This window comes from Oryx dammah, unplaced genomic scaffold (genome assembly GCF_014754425.2).
Source record: "Oryx dammah isolate SB20612 unplaced genomic scaffold, SCBI_Odam_1.1 HiC_scaffold_18, whole genome shotgun sequence".
Taxonomy (NCBI): Eukaryota; Metazoa; Chordata; class Mammalia; order Artiodactyla; family Bovidae; genus Oryx; species Oryx dammah.
The window spans coordinates 34,006,849-34,022,116 of NW_024070202.1; the positions used below are offsets into that span (position 1 = coordinate 34,006,849).

Below are 15,268 nucleotides of genomic sequence, written 5' to 3' on the forward strand. Positions count from 1 at the left end.
AAAACAAAACATTGAGAACTATTCTCTAAACTGGTATTTTCCATTTTTGAATGACAGTGAACCTATAGTAAGAAATACATGCTACATCAAGCCTAGGAAATAGACACAAACTCAGAAACATAGAGATATGCCTAAAAATAAAATTGTTTTATGAAACAATACTTACTTTAATATTTTATTCTAATCGAGCATAGGCATAATAGTACAAAATATGTTTCATTAATATGTTAATACAAAATGGAGACATCTCCAAATAGATAACACTAAACCAAAAATTAGGAAATACTTAATTCAGTAAGTGTGTTTACTTGTTGATAGCTCACACCAGCTCAGAGCAACAGAGCCAACACTGCTCAAATATCTTAGGCATGGCTGAGCCAGTTTCCTTTAAACCTTTGTAAGTGGGTCAAAGATAAAAATTTCAATCTCAAAAAATGGTTTCTTTTTAATCCTCATAATAATAATGATACATTTTTATGCTTCACAGTGGAAATTAATCTTTATCTTTTCTCTAGAATTATTATAAACTTCCTACCTTATAATTATTTTTTTTAAGAGTAAGTGAAAAATAAAAGATGCATTCCTTTCTTTGGCCACCAAGTTTAATTCAGGAGTTTTGAGAAGCCAAATGACCTTTTATCCAAACACTCTTCAATATTTAATATTTCTCTTCTGGAAGGTAGTGATTATAAGTTTGAGACAATGGGGAGGCAACTATTTCTCTAATTTTATCTTGTTCAAACTATCTTCATTAAGAAAAACCTCTGTTCAACATCTTATAAGAATGATTGAAAGAGAGTTGTGAGGTGATGCTTTTTAAATGTTTGGTTTTGCTTTAAGGATAATACCTTTTGGAACACTTTGTTGTGTTTGATGTGTTGAGGTATGTAACTCCCCCTACAGTTCCAAATTTACTTTGAGAAATATTAAAATCAGTTAAATATGCCTTTCTGTTATGTTTTGATGTCAAATTTGAAAATATTTGCCAGATGAGAGGGTTCTTCAAGTAGAAAAAAATGAAATGTCCTTCTTCAGGGTATTCATTGCAATAGCAGACAAATGGGTTTGATGCAGTAAGTGGCTATGTTTACTGCCAATCTCTGAATATTATATTTTGAAATGTCTGTTCTTTGGTGAGTTTTCAGTACACATGACAACTTTCCCTGCGTCTTCCATTATGTCAGTGAACAAGGATGGATTTCTTTGGATGCCAAAGCCTTTTGATATTAAAAAATGATTGTAAAATGTTGAGATGGGTATCTTTTAATTTTTAAATAATTCTACTGTGTTTCTATTATATTGTCTGCTCTATTTCTATTGTCTGCTCCATTCTTTATAGTTTTGCACTTGATATTGACTGAGAATATGTTTTTCTAATTTTATAAAGATGTATAATCCAGATGCACATGAAGTTAAATTTACACACTACAGTTCCTCCACATACAGCTGATATAAACTAAAAGAGCTGCATGACTTGTGATAAAGTGCTCTTATCAAATTGAATCTCAAAAATCCATACCAGGTTCTAAGTACGTATTAAGCATTACTTCTAAATGTTATATAGTGGTAGAGATTTGAAGAGATAGTGTGTTATTACCGGGAGGTAAGTTTTAAAATTTATCTCACTCTGTTCACAAAATATCCTTACATGCTGCAAGAATAAATTTTTCACCTGCTCTATCAGCCATTTTCTTGTTTGCCGAAGACATGACTTAATGTAGGGATGTGAAAGTGGAAGTGAAACTCACTCAGTCGTATCCGACTCTTTGTGACCCCATGACTGTATAGTCCCTGGAGTTCTCCAGGCCAGAATACTGGAGTATTCCCTTCTCCAGGGGATCTTCCCAACCCAGCGATCGAACCCCAGGTCTCCCACATGGCAGGCGGATTCTTTACTAGCTGAGCCACAAGGAAAGCCCCTAATGTAGGGATAAAATTTTGTAATTAATAGAATGAGTAAGAAATTTATAGAATGATCAAGTTACAGAAAGACTAGAAATTCTGTCAATAGCTTGACTTTATTTTTCCTTAACAATATAAGGAGCTTATTGAGAAGTTAAAATCTCTGGGTTTACAAGTATGCATCTTTTTAATTCTGAAGTTTTAATGGCTTGTTTATAAGACCATCATTGCACATTAGAGCTTGCCATTTGCTTTGGGTGTAGCTTATGTGATACAACCATATAAACTCGTTCACAGCCTTTTTTTTCTCTTGTTGGAACATCCTTGAATTGAAATCAGTGTTTGCTGACTGGAGTTAACATTTATCTCTTTATTGTCATTATTGACATGTAGAGAGGCAGCAGTTCAACCTTGTTCATGCCTCCTCATTCCTCACCTTTCTTATAAAAATTATATGAGCTATTTAAAAATAATTTATTCACATTAAGTTTAATAAAGGGTTACGCTAAATTTTTTTTCAATTACTAACATCCTTTCTAAAAAGTTCTCAACCAAAACTTTGTTGAAACTTTTCCTCAAAGTAAATAGGATTCTCCTACACATCATTTACTTCAAGACTAACTGTGAAAGTATGTGAGTGTGTGAAATTAAACATTATGGTGTTATGCTTCTGTTAGCGTGTAGATAAAGTTACCATCATTCACCAGAAAATTTCAGGAGGCAAGCTGAGTAAAAAATGTAATGCCTCATGTCATTTAATGTCACTGGACATAATCGTCATGCAAATTGCTACTGGTCACTGTATATGTTGAAATATATAAGGAATCATGCCTGTACTCTGATTTTTGTCTCTGATCTCTTATTTGATCTGTTTATTAAATTGCTGGTTGAGACCCATTGTTTTTATTTTACTATTTACTAGTTGATTGCAGGGAGCAGTTTGAAAACATTGCCCTAGCAAAATTGTCATCTACTTTGGGAGGACTAGAGTAAGTCCCTCAGCTGGGTAGCAATGACCCAGAATAACCTGCTCCTTATTTTGCCTGGGGAAAGGGGTGCACTCTGCATGCCTACCCCACACTAGTCACCTAAGTCTGCCAGTCATGCTCTGCCTGTATGGCTGGCTCCAGGATCTGTTCTGCTAATCAGGGGAGAGGCTTTTTGGGGAAATGGACCTATGTGATGAGTGGGTAAAACCCGTCCCAGTTAGTTATATTAAACAACCCAAGCTTTCATTTAAAAACATGATTAAGTCAGGGCTCATCACATATTTGAAGAAAATAGCTGAAATGGGAGTCATTTTTGTTCAACCTTCTTATAAGGAAGCAAACACGATCTGACAGTTCATGGTCTTGTTGCATTTTCATTCATCATTTCCTTATTCTCTCTCTTCTGTATCTTTTTCCTCTCTTCGTGGAGCTTCAGCTTAGATGAAAGCTGAATAATCCTCTCTGCCTACTGTCAATAAAGGGTTAGCAAGACCCTCCTCCTTCTAAATCTAATTTCTATGTCCTCTTTGTGTTTTGAAAGGAAACTTTATATGTATGGAATGAGCCTAAGTGGTGCATTAAAGGAATTTCTTTGCCTGAGAAAAAGTTGTCAACCTGTGAAACAGTTGACTTTTGGCTAAAAGTGGGAGCAGGCGTGGGAGCTTTTACAGCTGTTTTGCTGGTGGCTCTAACTTGCTACTTCTGGAAAAAGAATCAGAAGTAAGTAACCTCTGAATAAGAATGAGGAATCTCTTTTGTCGTGAAAATTGTAGGCTTAATCACCATACTCAACAATTTCTCCCAGAGCCAAAAGAATTTTCTCCCAGTTGAAAGAGTTATGGGAAAGGTCTTTAAGAAGGCAAATGGAATGGTTGTTATTCTGATAACAGAAAGACTAGAGAACATTAGAGATAATTGCACTGGACTCACTGTTTTTATAAGATAGAGAAGAACAGAGGCTCCAGGCTACTCAGGTAGATGGGAGCAGAGCTCAGAGCAAAAGGCAGATTTTCTCTGTGTGTCTATTTTATTTTCATGACATCTTGCTGCCTTCTTGCCCCATCATTGTTTTTTCAGTTTCTTGTGGGCAAATATTTGCAAAGAAACAGACTAAGCATATAGGCAAGTACCATCTTTACTTACTCCAGGACTTCAAGAATCTGAAGTTGAGTATTCAGTCTAACTACCAATTGTATATTGATACATTATATGATTGGGCTTTTAAAAAATGATTTACCTGTCAGTGGGGGCTGTGAAAGTTCTTTTTTGTATTATCTAAGGACAGTTATAATCTGAGGTGGGAAATAGAAAGCAATGAGTGAAAGAAGTAGTAAAGACCAAATCACTTGCCTATATATAATGTTCTCATCTAATGAACTAAACTTTGGAAAACTGCATATTTAATTAGTTCCCAAATATTTGTAAATGATGAAAATTTATTCATACCTCTTATTTTCTCTGTTTTTCAAAAGTTTGTCATAATTGGCCACTTTATGTGATGTAAAATAAATGTAATAGAATTAGCTATATTGTACTGATTCTCTGAAATTCTGGAAAAGATTGGTATATAGATGGTAGATTAATGAGACCACATAGTGTTATGGTGATGGGTGAAGGAAATCTGTTGGTGAAGCAACTTTACTCCAAGACAATTAGCTGGTGTATGACCACCCCAAATAACTATTAATTTATATTAAACAGCCTTTTTATCTATTTATATATTTACCACTACTTAGACTGGAGTACAAATATTCCAAATTAGTAATGACTACGAACTCAAAAGAGTGTGAACTCCCAGCTGCAGACAGCTGTGCTATCATGGAAGGAGAAGATAATGAAGAGGAAGTTGTGTATTCCAATAAACAGTCCCTACTGGGAAAACTCAAATCCTTGGCAACAAAGGTAACAGCAGAATTTTAACCTGGTAATACTGTGTGTTTATGAGTAAGAGGCCATATTAACCTAACAGTAACATTCTTGCAAACTCTGTCATTTAACATATCTGTATCTCTGTGGGTATTTATCTGGTAGAAATACTTTTGGAAATACAGAATGATGTAAATACAAGAATAATCACTGCAGTATTGTTTTGCTGGTTAACCAAGCAGAAACAACTTTTAACACCATTAGGAAGTATATATTTCCATATATCAAAGTAGTGGGATGCTGTGCAGTCCTTCAGCTGTTACAGATGGAGATGTCTGTGTGTACTGATATGTTAGTAGGTCCAAGGTCAGTGAAGTGAGAGCAACCGTAGACTATCACATTTGTATTAAATGTACATTTATATTAGTATCTGAACAGGAAACTACTAATGATAGCTGCATTTTGAGAGTTTTTAATTAATGGGTGTCTTTCATCTTTGAAGTAATACGGTTTTGTAATATTTGAATTTGTACAAAGATAATGTATTAATAGTATTACAAAAACAATTTTAGGTAAATAAATGATCCAATGTTTATGTATATATTTTGTTTTAGAACAAGATTGTTTCATTTAGAGAAAATAAAAGTTATATAAAATGTTGAGATATTACCTTATCAGATGGTATCACATTCATCAGCTTTGAAATGATTACTATATCCAAACAGATAACGTGAAGCCTTATATATTATTTGTAAACACATTTTATTGACTTAAAAGATAAAACATGCCACTTTACTTTTGCAAGATTGAAAATAGAATGAAACATGAAAGAAACTGCATTTCAAAGGATTTTCAGCAGGCAGGGCATGTGGCAAAGATTACATTTATTGTGAGTGCTTTAGTAATCATTTCCTAATTTAGGTACATAAATATATCATAGGGGGTCATTTAAAAATAAATGAATAAGCCCTATTCTCCTTATACTAATGGCTATTTGATTTTGCTTATTGTGCTAGTTTATGGAGGGTACTATTGCTAAGGGACAGTGAATGTACAGTGATTGTCAAGAGCTGAGAATTTACCCTACTTATAAGCTAACAAGTGAGCCTCCTATGATTTCATGGATACTTTAGAAGACATAGAATTTCTGATCAGAGACAAAGGACAGTTTAAATGGTCATAACAGAAGCACTAGCCAAAACCTCAGCATTTATCCCAGTTTCAAAGCCTCACTTCCAGCAGATGACTCTTGGAGAGCTGCATTATAGGTAAGGAACCTATAATGAACTTGGGAACCTAAATCTTTTAGAATGGGCAGCAAGCATCTCTGCCTTTGTTCCAAAGAGAGATATTATTGTTATTGTACTGGACAGTTAGCATCCCCATTCATTGCTCCAGAGGGAAACACTGTTTTCAAGACTGTACGTGAGCTTGCCCTTTGCTCTGGAAGGATATAACATCTTCAAAGGTCGCTTTCTATATAAAGACCTTTGTAAAGGTGCCAGTGCCTGGTGGCTCAGACGGTAGAGCGCCTGTCTACAATGCGGGAGACCCGGGTTCGATCCCCGGGTCGGGAAGATCCCCTGGAGAAGGGAATGGCAATCCACTCCAGTACTATTGCCTGGAAATCCCATGGACAGAGGAGCCTGGCAGGCTACAGTCCATGGGGTTGCAAAGAGTTGGACACGACTGAGCGGCTTCACGTTCACTTTGAAAAGGTAGTCTAGAACAAAGGGAAATCAGTGTTGTATTCACAAGATATGCAGAAATACCAAAAAACCATAGAGAGTTGTCTCCTAACAAGATCCAAACCTCCGTAGCAGTTTGCATCTGCTCATCCCAAATTCCTAATCTTTCCTTCTCCTCCTGCCCCTCATCCTTGGCAACCCCAAGTTTGTTCTCTATGTTTCTATTTTGTCGATAAGTTCATTTGTGTCATAGTTTAGATTCTACATATCAGTGATATCATATGGTGTCTTTTTTTAATGACTGACTTCATTTAGTAATTAATCTCTAGTTCCATCCACATTGCTGCAAATGGCATGATTTCATACATTTGTTTTATTCCATCTTTTTAAATTTATTAGCTACCCATAGAGTGACTGAATAACAAGTCAGTTTTTCCTCCAGGAATCTACTCTGATTAACCAAGAGTAGTCTGATTTTGAAAAGATCTTCGCAGTTGTCTAAGAGCTACATGATCTGTGGAGGATGTTTTCATAAACAGTTAAATTATGACCACTTAGGACCACTCCTAGGGTACAACCTATGCTGCTTCTAGGAGAGAAGTTAATGTCTGGTTCTTACAAAAAGTATAGTCCTGTAGGTACACTTGCTGCCAGCAGAAAGAAAGTATTTATTTATGATTGTCAGGGACACCAAGTTGAATCTCTTTAGCTAGGCAGCACTGGTTGATAGTGCCTGCGACCTTCTTGCTGGCTTATAAAACCTTAGTGTTTCTGATTCACCTCTGACAGCTGTGTCTCTTTGTCTTTGGAGAGACTGCTTGAGGACAGTTAGTCCAGCTTTTCTTGTTTGCCCCTGCCACAGACTGGGTGGTATTTGTCCACTCCATGGAATGATTGAATGATGGGAATGGACATGTCGATTGTTGTTATTTGGGGGCAGAAGCTGGCACCATACCAGCTATTTCTATACTTTTCATTAAATTTAAGGGGGAATGGCAACCAAAATGTGGTGAAAGCATCTGCTGGATTTGGTAGACAGTAGACTGTTAAATCTAAGGCACTTGCAAGAATTTGAGAGTGGAACATTTTCCTTCATAGGGAGGTGAAAGGGTAACTTTGCATCTCTCAGGGTGTAAGGTAACTCCTTCCCAGGTGCCTCATTATCAGACTACACTGTTGATCCTCCACTGCCACAAATCAGTATGTCCCTTTCAGTAGCTGAAATTCCACCTTATTTCTATTCATCTACTGGAGTTCTGTGCCTGTGAACATTCAGGTCCAGGAAGGTCAAGGGCTTTTAAACACACTTAGGGAGACCTAGTGTGTTTTGTACGTTTCTCCATGTGGGCTACAGTAGAAGTCTTTTTTTTTTTTTTTAATTGGAGTGTAGCAGCTTTACAGTGTTGTGTTAATTTCTGCTGTACTAACAAAGTGAGTCAGTTATACACATACATTCAGTTCAGTTCAGTTCGGTCACTCAGTCGTGTCCGACTGTTTGCGACCCCGTGAATCGCAGCACGCCAGGCCTCCCTGTCCATCACCAACTCCTGGAGTTCACTCAGACTCATGTCCATCGAGTCAGTGATGCCATCCAGCCATCTCATCCTCTGTCGTCCCCTTCTCCTCCTGCCTCCAATCCCTCCCAGCATCAGGGTCTTTTCCAATGAGTCAACTCTACGCATCAGGTGACCAAAGTACTGGAGTTTCAGCTTCAGCATCAGTCCTTCCAAAGAAATCCCAGGGCTGATCTCATTTAGGATGGACTGGTTGGATCTCCTTGCAGTCCAAGGGACTCTCAAGAGTCTTCTCCAACACCACAGTTCAAAAGCATCAATTCTTCGGTGCTCAGCCTTCTTCACAGTCCAACTCTCATATCCATACATGACCACTGGAAAAACATAGCCTTGACTAGATGGACCTTTGTTGGCAAAGTAATGTCTCTGCTTTTGAATATGCTATATAGGTTGGTCATAACTTTTCTTCCAAGGAGTAAGCATCTTTTAATTTCATGGCTGCAGTCACCATCTGCAGTGATTTTGGAGCCCCCCAAAATAATGTTTGACACTGTTTCCACTGTTTCTCCATCTATTTCCCATGAAGTGATGGGACCGGATGCCATGATCTTCGTTTTCTGAATGTTGAGCTTTAAGCCAACTTTTTCACTCTCCACTTTCACTTTCATCAAGAGGCTTTTTAGTTGTTCTTCACTTTCTGCCATAAGGGTGGTCTTATCTGCATATCTGAGGTTATTGATATTTCTCCTGGCAATCTTGATTCCAGCTTGTGCTTCTTCCAGCCCAGTGTTTCTCATGATGTACTCTGCATCTTAGTTAAATAAGCAGGGTGACAATATACAGCCTTGATGGACTCCTTTTCCTATTTGGAACCAGTCTCTTGTTCCATGTCCAGTTCTAACTGTTGCTTTATGACCTGCATACAGATTTCTCAAGAGGCAGGTCAGGTGGTCTGGTATTCCCATCTCTCTCAGAATTTTCCACAGTTTATTGTGATCCACACAGTCAAAGGCTTTGGCATAGTCAATAAAGCAGAAATAGATGTTTTTCTGGAACTCTCTTGCTTTTTCCATGATCCTGGAGATGTTGTCAATTTGATCTCTGGTTCCTCTGCCTTTTCTAAAACCAGCTTGAACATCAGGGAGTTCATGGTTCACGTATTGCTGAAGCCTGGGTTGGAGAATTTTGAGCATGACTTTACTAGCGTGTGAGATGAGTGCAATTGTGCGGTAGTTTGAGCATTCTTTGGCATTGCCTTTCTTTGGGATTGGAATGAAAACTGACCTTTTCCAGTCCTGTGGCCACTGCTGAGTTTTCCACATTTGCTGGCATATTGAGTGCAGCGCTTTCACAGCATCATCTTTCAGGATTTGAAATAGCTCAACTGGAATTCCATCACCTCCACTAGCTTTGTTCGTAGTGATGCTTGCTAAGGCCCACTTGACTCCACATTCCAGGATGTCTGGCTCTAGGTGAGTGATCACACCATCATGATTATCTGGGTTGTGAAGATCTTTTTTGTACATATATCCCCTCTTTTTAAAATTTCCTTTCCATTTAGGTCCCATGGAGTACTGAGTAGAGTTCCCTGTGCTGGATCGTCTGTTCTCATTCGTTATCTACTTTATACATAATAGTGTATATCTATGTCAATCCCGACCTCCCAGTTCATCCTTCCCCCTCTTCCCCGCCTTGGTGCTCATGTTTGTTCTCTGCATCTGTGCCTGCTTTCTGCCTTGCACGTAGGTTCATCTGTACCATTTTTCTAGATTCCACATTTATGGAATAATATACAATATTATTTTTTCTGACTTACCTCACTCATGGATGACAGTCTCTAGGTCCATCTATGTCTCTGAATGGCACAGTTTTGTTCCTTTTTCAGGCTGAATAATAACCTATTGTATATACATAGCACATCTTCTTTACTGATTCCTCTGTTGATGGACATTTAGGTTGCTTCCGTGTCCTGATGATTGTTTATAGTGCTGCAGTGAGCCCTGAGGTGTGTGTATCTTTTGGAATTATGGTTTTCCCCCGGAATACACCCAGGAATGGGATTGCTGGGTCATATGGTAGTTCTGTTTTTAGTTTTTTAAGGAACCTCCATACTCTTCTCCATAGTGGCTATGTCAGTTTACATTTCCACCAATGGTGCAAGAGGGCTCCCTTTTCTCCACACCCTCTCTAGCCTTTATTGTTTATAGATTTTTTGATGATGGCCATTCTGACCCGTGTGAGGTAATACCTCACTGTGGTTTTGATTTGTGTTTCTCTAATAATTAGTGAGGCTGAACATCTTTTCATGTGCCTCCTGGCCATCTGTATGGCCATTTCTTCTTTGGAGAAATGTCTGTTTAGGTCTGCCACCCATTTTTTGATTGGGGTGTTTGTTTGTTTTTGATATTGAGCTACAGGTGTTTTTTGTATATTTTGGAGATTAATCCCCTGTCAGTTGCTTCATTTGCAGATAATTTTTTCCATTCTGAGAGTTGCCTTTGTCTTGTTTATGGTTTCTTTTGCTGTGGAAAAGATTTTAAGTCTGATTAGATCCCATTTGTTTATTTCTATTTTCATTCCTTTAGGAGGTGGGCCATAAAAGATCTTGCTGTGATTTAAGCCAAAGAGTGTTCTGGCTGCATTTTTCTGTAAGAGTTGTATAGTGTCTGGCCTTACATTTAGGTCTTTAAGCCATTTTTAGTTTATTTTTGTGTATGACTTTAGGAAGTGTTCTAATTTCATTTTTTCACATGTAGCTGTCCAGTTTTCCCAGAACCACTTATTGAAGAGACTGTCTTTTCTCCATTGTATATCCTTGCCTCCTTTGTCATAGATTAAGTCACCATAGGTGTTTGGGTTTATCTCTAGGATTTATATCCTGTTCCATTGATCTGTGTGTCTGTTTTGTGCCAGTACCATCATGTCTTGGTTACTGTAGCTTTACCGGATAATTTGAAGTCAGGGAGGGTGATTTCTCCAGCTCTGTTTTTATTTCTCAGGATTGCTTTGGCTATTCATGATCTTTTTATTTCCTTACAAATTATAAATTTTTTTGTTCTATTTCTAAGAAAAATGCCATTGATAATTTGATAGGGATTTCATTGAATCTGTAGATTGCTTTGGGTAGTATAGTAATTTTCATAATATTGATTCTTCCAGTCCAAGAACATGATATAATCTCTCCACCTGTTTGTTGTTGTCTTTGATTTCTTTCATCAGTATATTATAGTTTTCTAAGTACAGGTCTTTTGCCTCCTTAGGTAGGTTTATTCCTAGGTGTTTTATTCTTTTTGTTACATGGCAGGGATATTGAGTAGGGTCTCTTGGAGCACAATGGAAGAGAAAAGAATACATTCTTTAGTGACAAGCTAAGGAGAAACTTCTGGGAGAAGTTGGATTTTCTTTGGATTCTTGAATTTAGAGCTTTAAAAGATCATTTTGTATGCCTCTTTATTTAATGCATGAGTAAACTGAGACCTACCAAGAGAGGGTGAGTTAGGAATTAGAAACTGCATCTTCTGAGTCCCAATTCAGAATTTTTTCTTTCTACATGCTAGTGTTTCAGTACTTTTTCACAACCATTGATTGATAGCCAATGATGTATGAGGCCTTGGGTCATTTTATGGGAATTAAAAAGTGATAGAATTCCTGCCATCAGGCGATTCCAGTTAATTAGTGATGTTAACCACATACACATACACATATGTATGTATATATCCCACCATATCAGTTATAGGAGCAAAATCCCCTGTGAGTACAGAGGACATGGTGATGAAAGCCCTGTGAAGCAAACATGACTGTATAGAGGGCTTCCAGTGTTTTACTTGAAACATTGCCTGGAGAATAACCAACAGGTCTCTGCCTCCCCTTCCTGAGGAACAGGTTAAATCAAATCTTCTTAAAGCAAGGCCACAAAAACCTCAGCGTTCCCTTCTAGTTCATGGCTGATGTCTAATGCTCTTTCCTGTAAATACACAGTGAGATCCTTGAGGGCAGGCCTTTTGTATCCCATAAAGTCTAGTCCATGTTCCTGTTCCTGCAACATATGGATGTTTAACAAATATTTGGATTATCGATGGTTATTCCTACAAAATCAAGGCTGGGATATGTGAGACTTGAGGTAGATTCTCCTAGAACCAGTGGGTTAGGGTGCTGCAACCTGCAGGTCCTCTCCCAGGGATTTGTTGCCTGGGCAGAGGCAGGGAAATGGGATATGCTGGTTTGCATTGTGATTTTTTTTTTTTCTTTAATCCTGACCATGTAGACCTAAAGTGGATCTGAAGTCTTGGGCTTCCCTGCTCAAATGGGAGAAGACACAAAAGCAAACTGATTCTTCCTGACAGATATTCAGAATCTATTTCCTGTTATTTTCTCATTTTACTTTTCTGTTTTATACACATATCCATGTGCACCCAGGACTGATCTGCTTCATATTTCTTTTACTTTTAAAATAATCCTATTTCTTTTCATCTTTATTCTCCTCAATAGCATAGTTTCTCCACTACATTATAGCAGCCTTTGGAAAGCTTTGTCTAGCAATGAAAACATTGGGAGAAATTTCACTACTTCCTTTTCTCCCCATTAAAGAATAGTTTATCTTAATAGATTACATTTTGAATTCATTATAAAACAAATTCCATCAATGATATACTTGCATTCAAATTTTGATTTATTATCTGAGATGGCTTGTTTTTAATATCTTTGGTAAACATGATCCCCAAAGATTTTCCTAAAACTTATCAGTGAACACAAATGATCTTATGTCTTATTTGTGTTCTCTTTATTTCTGCTCTCCTTTTTTCTTATTATTTACCCTATGTTATCTTGAGAATATTTAGTTTACTATCTGCAGTTTACATGGATAGGTCATCTCTTTCAACACTCAGATCAGATGTCCTCCTTGGAAGGGTCTCAGTAAATTTCTTCATAAGGATCACAGCTGTATCTTTTGGTATCTATTACAGTCATGTGTTTGCTTCTATTTTGGATTGTGTGTCTTTGGGGTAGGCATGCTATCTGTTTTACATCTACTACCCTCCCCTTTAAATGTAAAATCCCAATTATGAGTGGCTGGTACATACATTGAACTGATTTCAGAACTTACTTTCTGGGTAGGTAAGATCCTAAAATCTTACTGTAATTTTAATGAGTTGTTTTTGTCTTTATATTTTCCATCCATAGGAAAAAGAAGACCATTTTGAATCTGTTCAACTGAAATCCTCAAGATCTCCAAATATATGAAAAGACAGTGCTGTAGGTGTCAGACTAATGAACAAAGAAACCCACTCTCTAGTTTTACAGAACCATAGTTTAGAGCCTGTCCTCATATCCGGCACATTGGCGATGTTGCAGAGGAGGGCCACGTCACTGAGAAGGGAAGGAGGTTGAAATGGTAGATTGCCTTATCACATGGTCAAGTGTCTTGCCAAAAATGAGAAAGCAAATGGTTTGAGTCTCAACTGAAGATGAAGCTCAACTCAGGAAGAGATTTATCTGTATATACACGTAACTCAAAACCAAGGTTAAGCCCACCAGTGCACTGCTGATGCATGCCGTATAATTAATGGGTAATTTTTCTTCTTTATAAATTCTATATAAAAAGTGTGTTTGGAGGGCTGATGTGAGCATATTCATTGTGATCTCATGTATGTCTTTTCTTTGTTTATATTTTGGGGAAGATTTGAAAAATTTTTTAAGGTACAGTTATTTTTCCCATTATTTATTTCCCTGACCAAACTTTAAACATGTTTTCTATTAAAAATGATGAACAAAGAAAGACAATAGATTTTTCATTTTTCCATAGGGTATCCTTCTTGATTTCAGGAGCCTAAGTAAGCAGTAATTCTTAATGAAGAGTCAGCATGTGTTTGGGTTATCTAAACTTATAATCGCCTTTGAAATTCCATCCTTGTTGGAACTGGTAAGAAGGGCTTTTTAAGAAGTGGGATTCTTAAAAAAATAAATAAAAAGGCAAAGAGAAGCTTAGACTTTCCCCTAATAAAAACAAGCTGACACTATCACAGAAGTCAAATGGCTTGAAACAATTTATGTAATACTTGAAGTATAATTTAGAATGAATAGGAAAGCTTTTTTTTTTTTTTAAATCAAATCACTTGCAAAATCATGAAAACAAGACTGGGATATGTATGGCCTCCCGAAAATGGCAGTGGGTACATTTGCCCTGTGTCAAGCATCAAAGGTTACATGCTAGACTGTAAGGATTGTTACTTCCATGGAAGTTTTCTTTTTAAGTTACTTAGAAGTTCAATTTTAGAATATTGCATATATCTGTATTCAAAATAAGAATGTTGTTGTACCATAAGCAGCCATTAAATCAGTATTGTTGCTCTTATTAAAAAATGATCCAGATAATTGTGGTATTTTCTCTAATGGACAGGTTATACTGATATTAGCAGGAATTGAATATTTGTCGAAAGAAGTTTGAACGAAGCTGGGTATGACCAATTTTGTGTAAACTTGTTTTAAAACTAGGAAAGAGGGGAGTTTCCTGACCATTTATAATCTAAGGTGATCTTGTTTGTTTTCAATAAATAGTGATCTTTACAGGTTTTAATCCAGAGTTTTAAGAAGATTGGTAATTGGCCAGTGAGGTAGGGCATAGGGACAAGTTTGTTAAATGTTTTGCCCCCCGTCTGTCAATGAGGTATGCCTTGTAATTTTTGATTCAGCAGGTCATCCTTAGTTTTGTGGCCAATGAAGGAAAAATAAATAATTGAATTTATTTCACTGGTGGGTAAAACAGTGGACCATTCTGTTATTGTTGAATGAGTGTTTGTTTTGTGTATGTCACTACTGTTGGATTCATGAGTATAGGTGAGGTGGGCTTTGTTGTTTTTTTGTGAAATTCACAGAGGATATTGCTTTACATAAACCTTTTCTACATTTAATTTCTTACATTATAGTGAAATTATTTTGGCATTGCTCATTTTTATCCTGCCATGCTGCTGGTGAGCCATTCCCCATTTGATAAAAAATTAAACAAAAGAATAAAAATACACTTGAAATACACCCTTTCAGAGGAGCCCTGGCAAAGTTGTGCAGACTGGACAGAGTTAGGAAGTTTCCACGTGATCACCTGCCACCTCTGTCTTCATCTTTGCTGTGTTCAGCATGTATGTTCCAAGCCACAGAGATAATTGGGATTTGCTCACAGATAGTGTCTTTCTTCTCTTGTCACTGGACTAAAATCTCTGACATGTCAAAAATGCCTTAAATTTTAATGAACTCTCAGAAAACATAGTTGGTATTGAAAATTTTATTTATTTTATTTCTTATTTTAGATATTAAA

At 37.0% G+C, this 15,268-nt stretch overlaps 1 protein-coding gene across 2 annotated transcripts in view; it reads left to right on the plus strand.

Moving 5' to 3' along the window:
- Positions 1–14,706, plus strand: part of ELAPOR2 (endosome-lysosome associated apoptosis and autophagy regulator family member 2) — a 114,009-nt gene extending 99,303 nt beyond the window's left edge. The window contains exons 19-22 of one of the 2 annotated variants that reach the window (XR_005724459.1): positions 3,433–3,611; positions 4,628–4,793; positions 13,141–13,526; positions 13,763–14,039. Coding sequence is in view for 1 of the 2 variants with exons in the window: in XM_040260707.1 (XP_040116641.1) it covers positions 3,433–3,611; positions 4,628–4,793; positions 13,141–13,200 (405 nt within the window). In the remaining variant the exon portion in view is untranslated. Of the gene's footprint in view, positions 1–3,432; positions 3,612–4,627; positions 4,794–13,140 lie in introns of both variants that reach the window. The other variant, XM_040260707.1, reaches the window with a different exon arrangement.
- Positions 14,707–15,268: the final 562 nt, after the last annotated feature.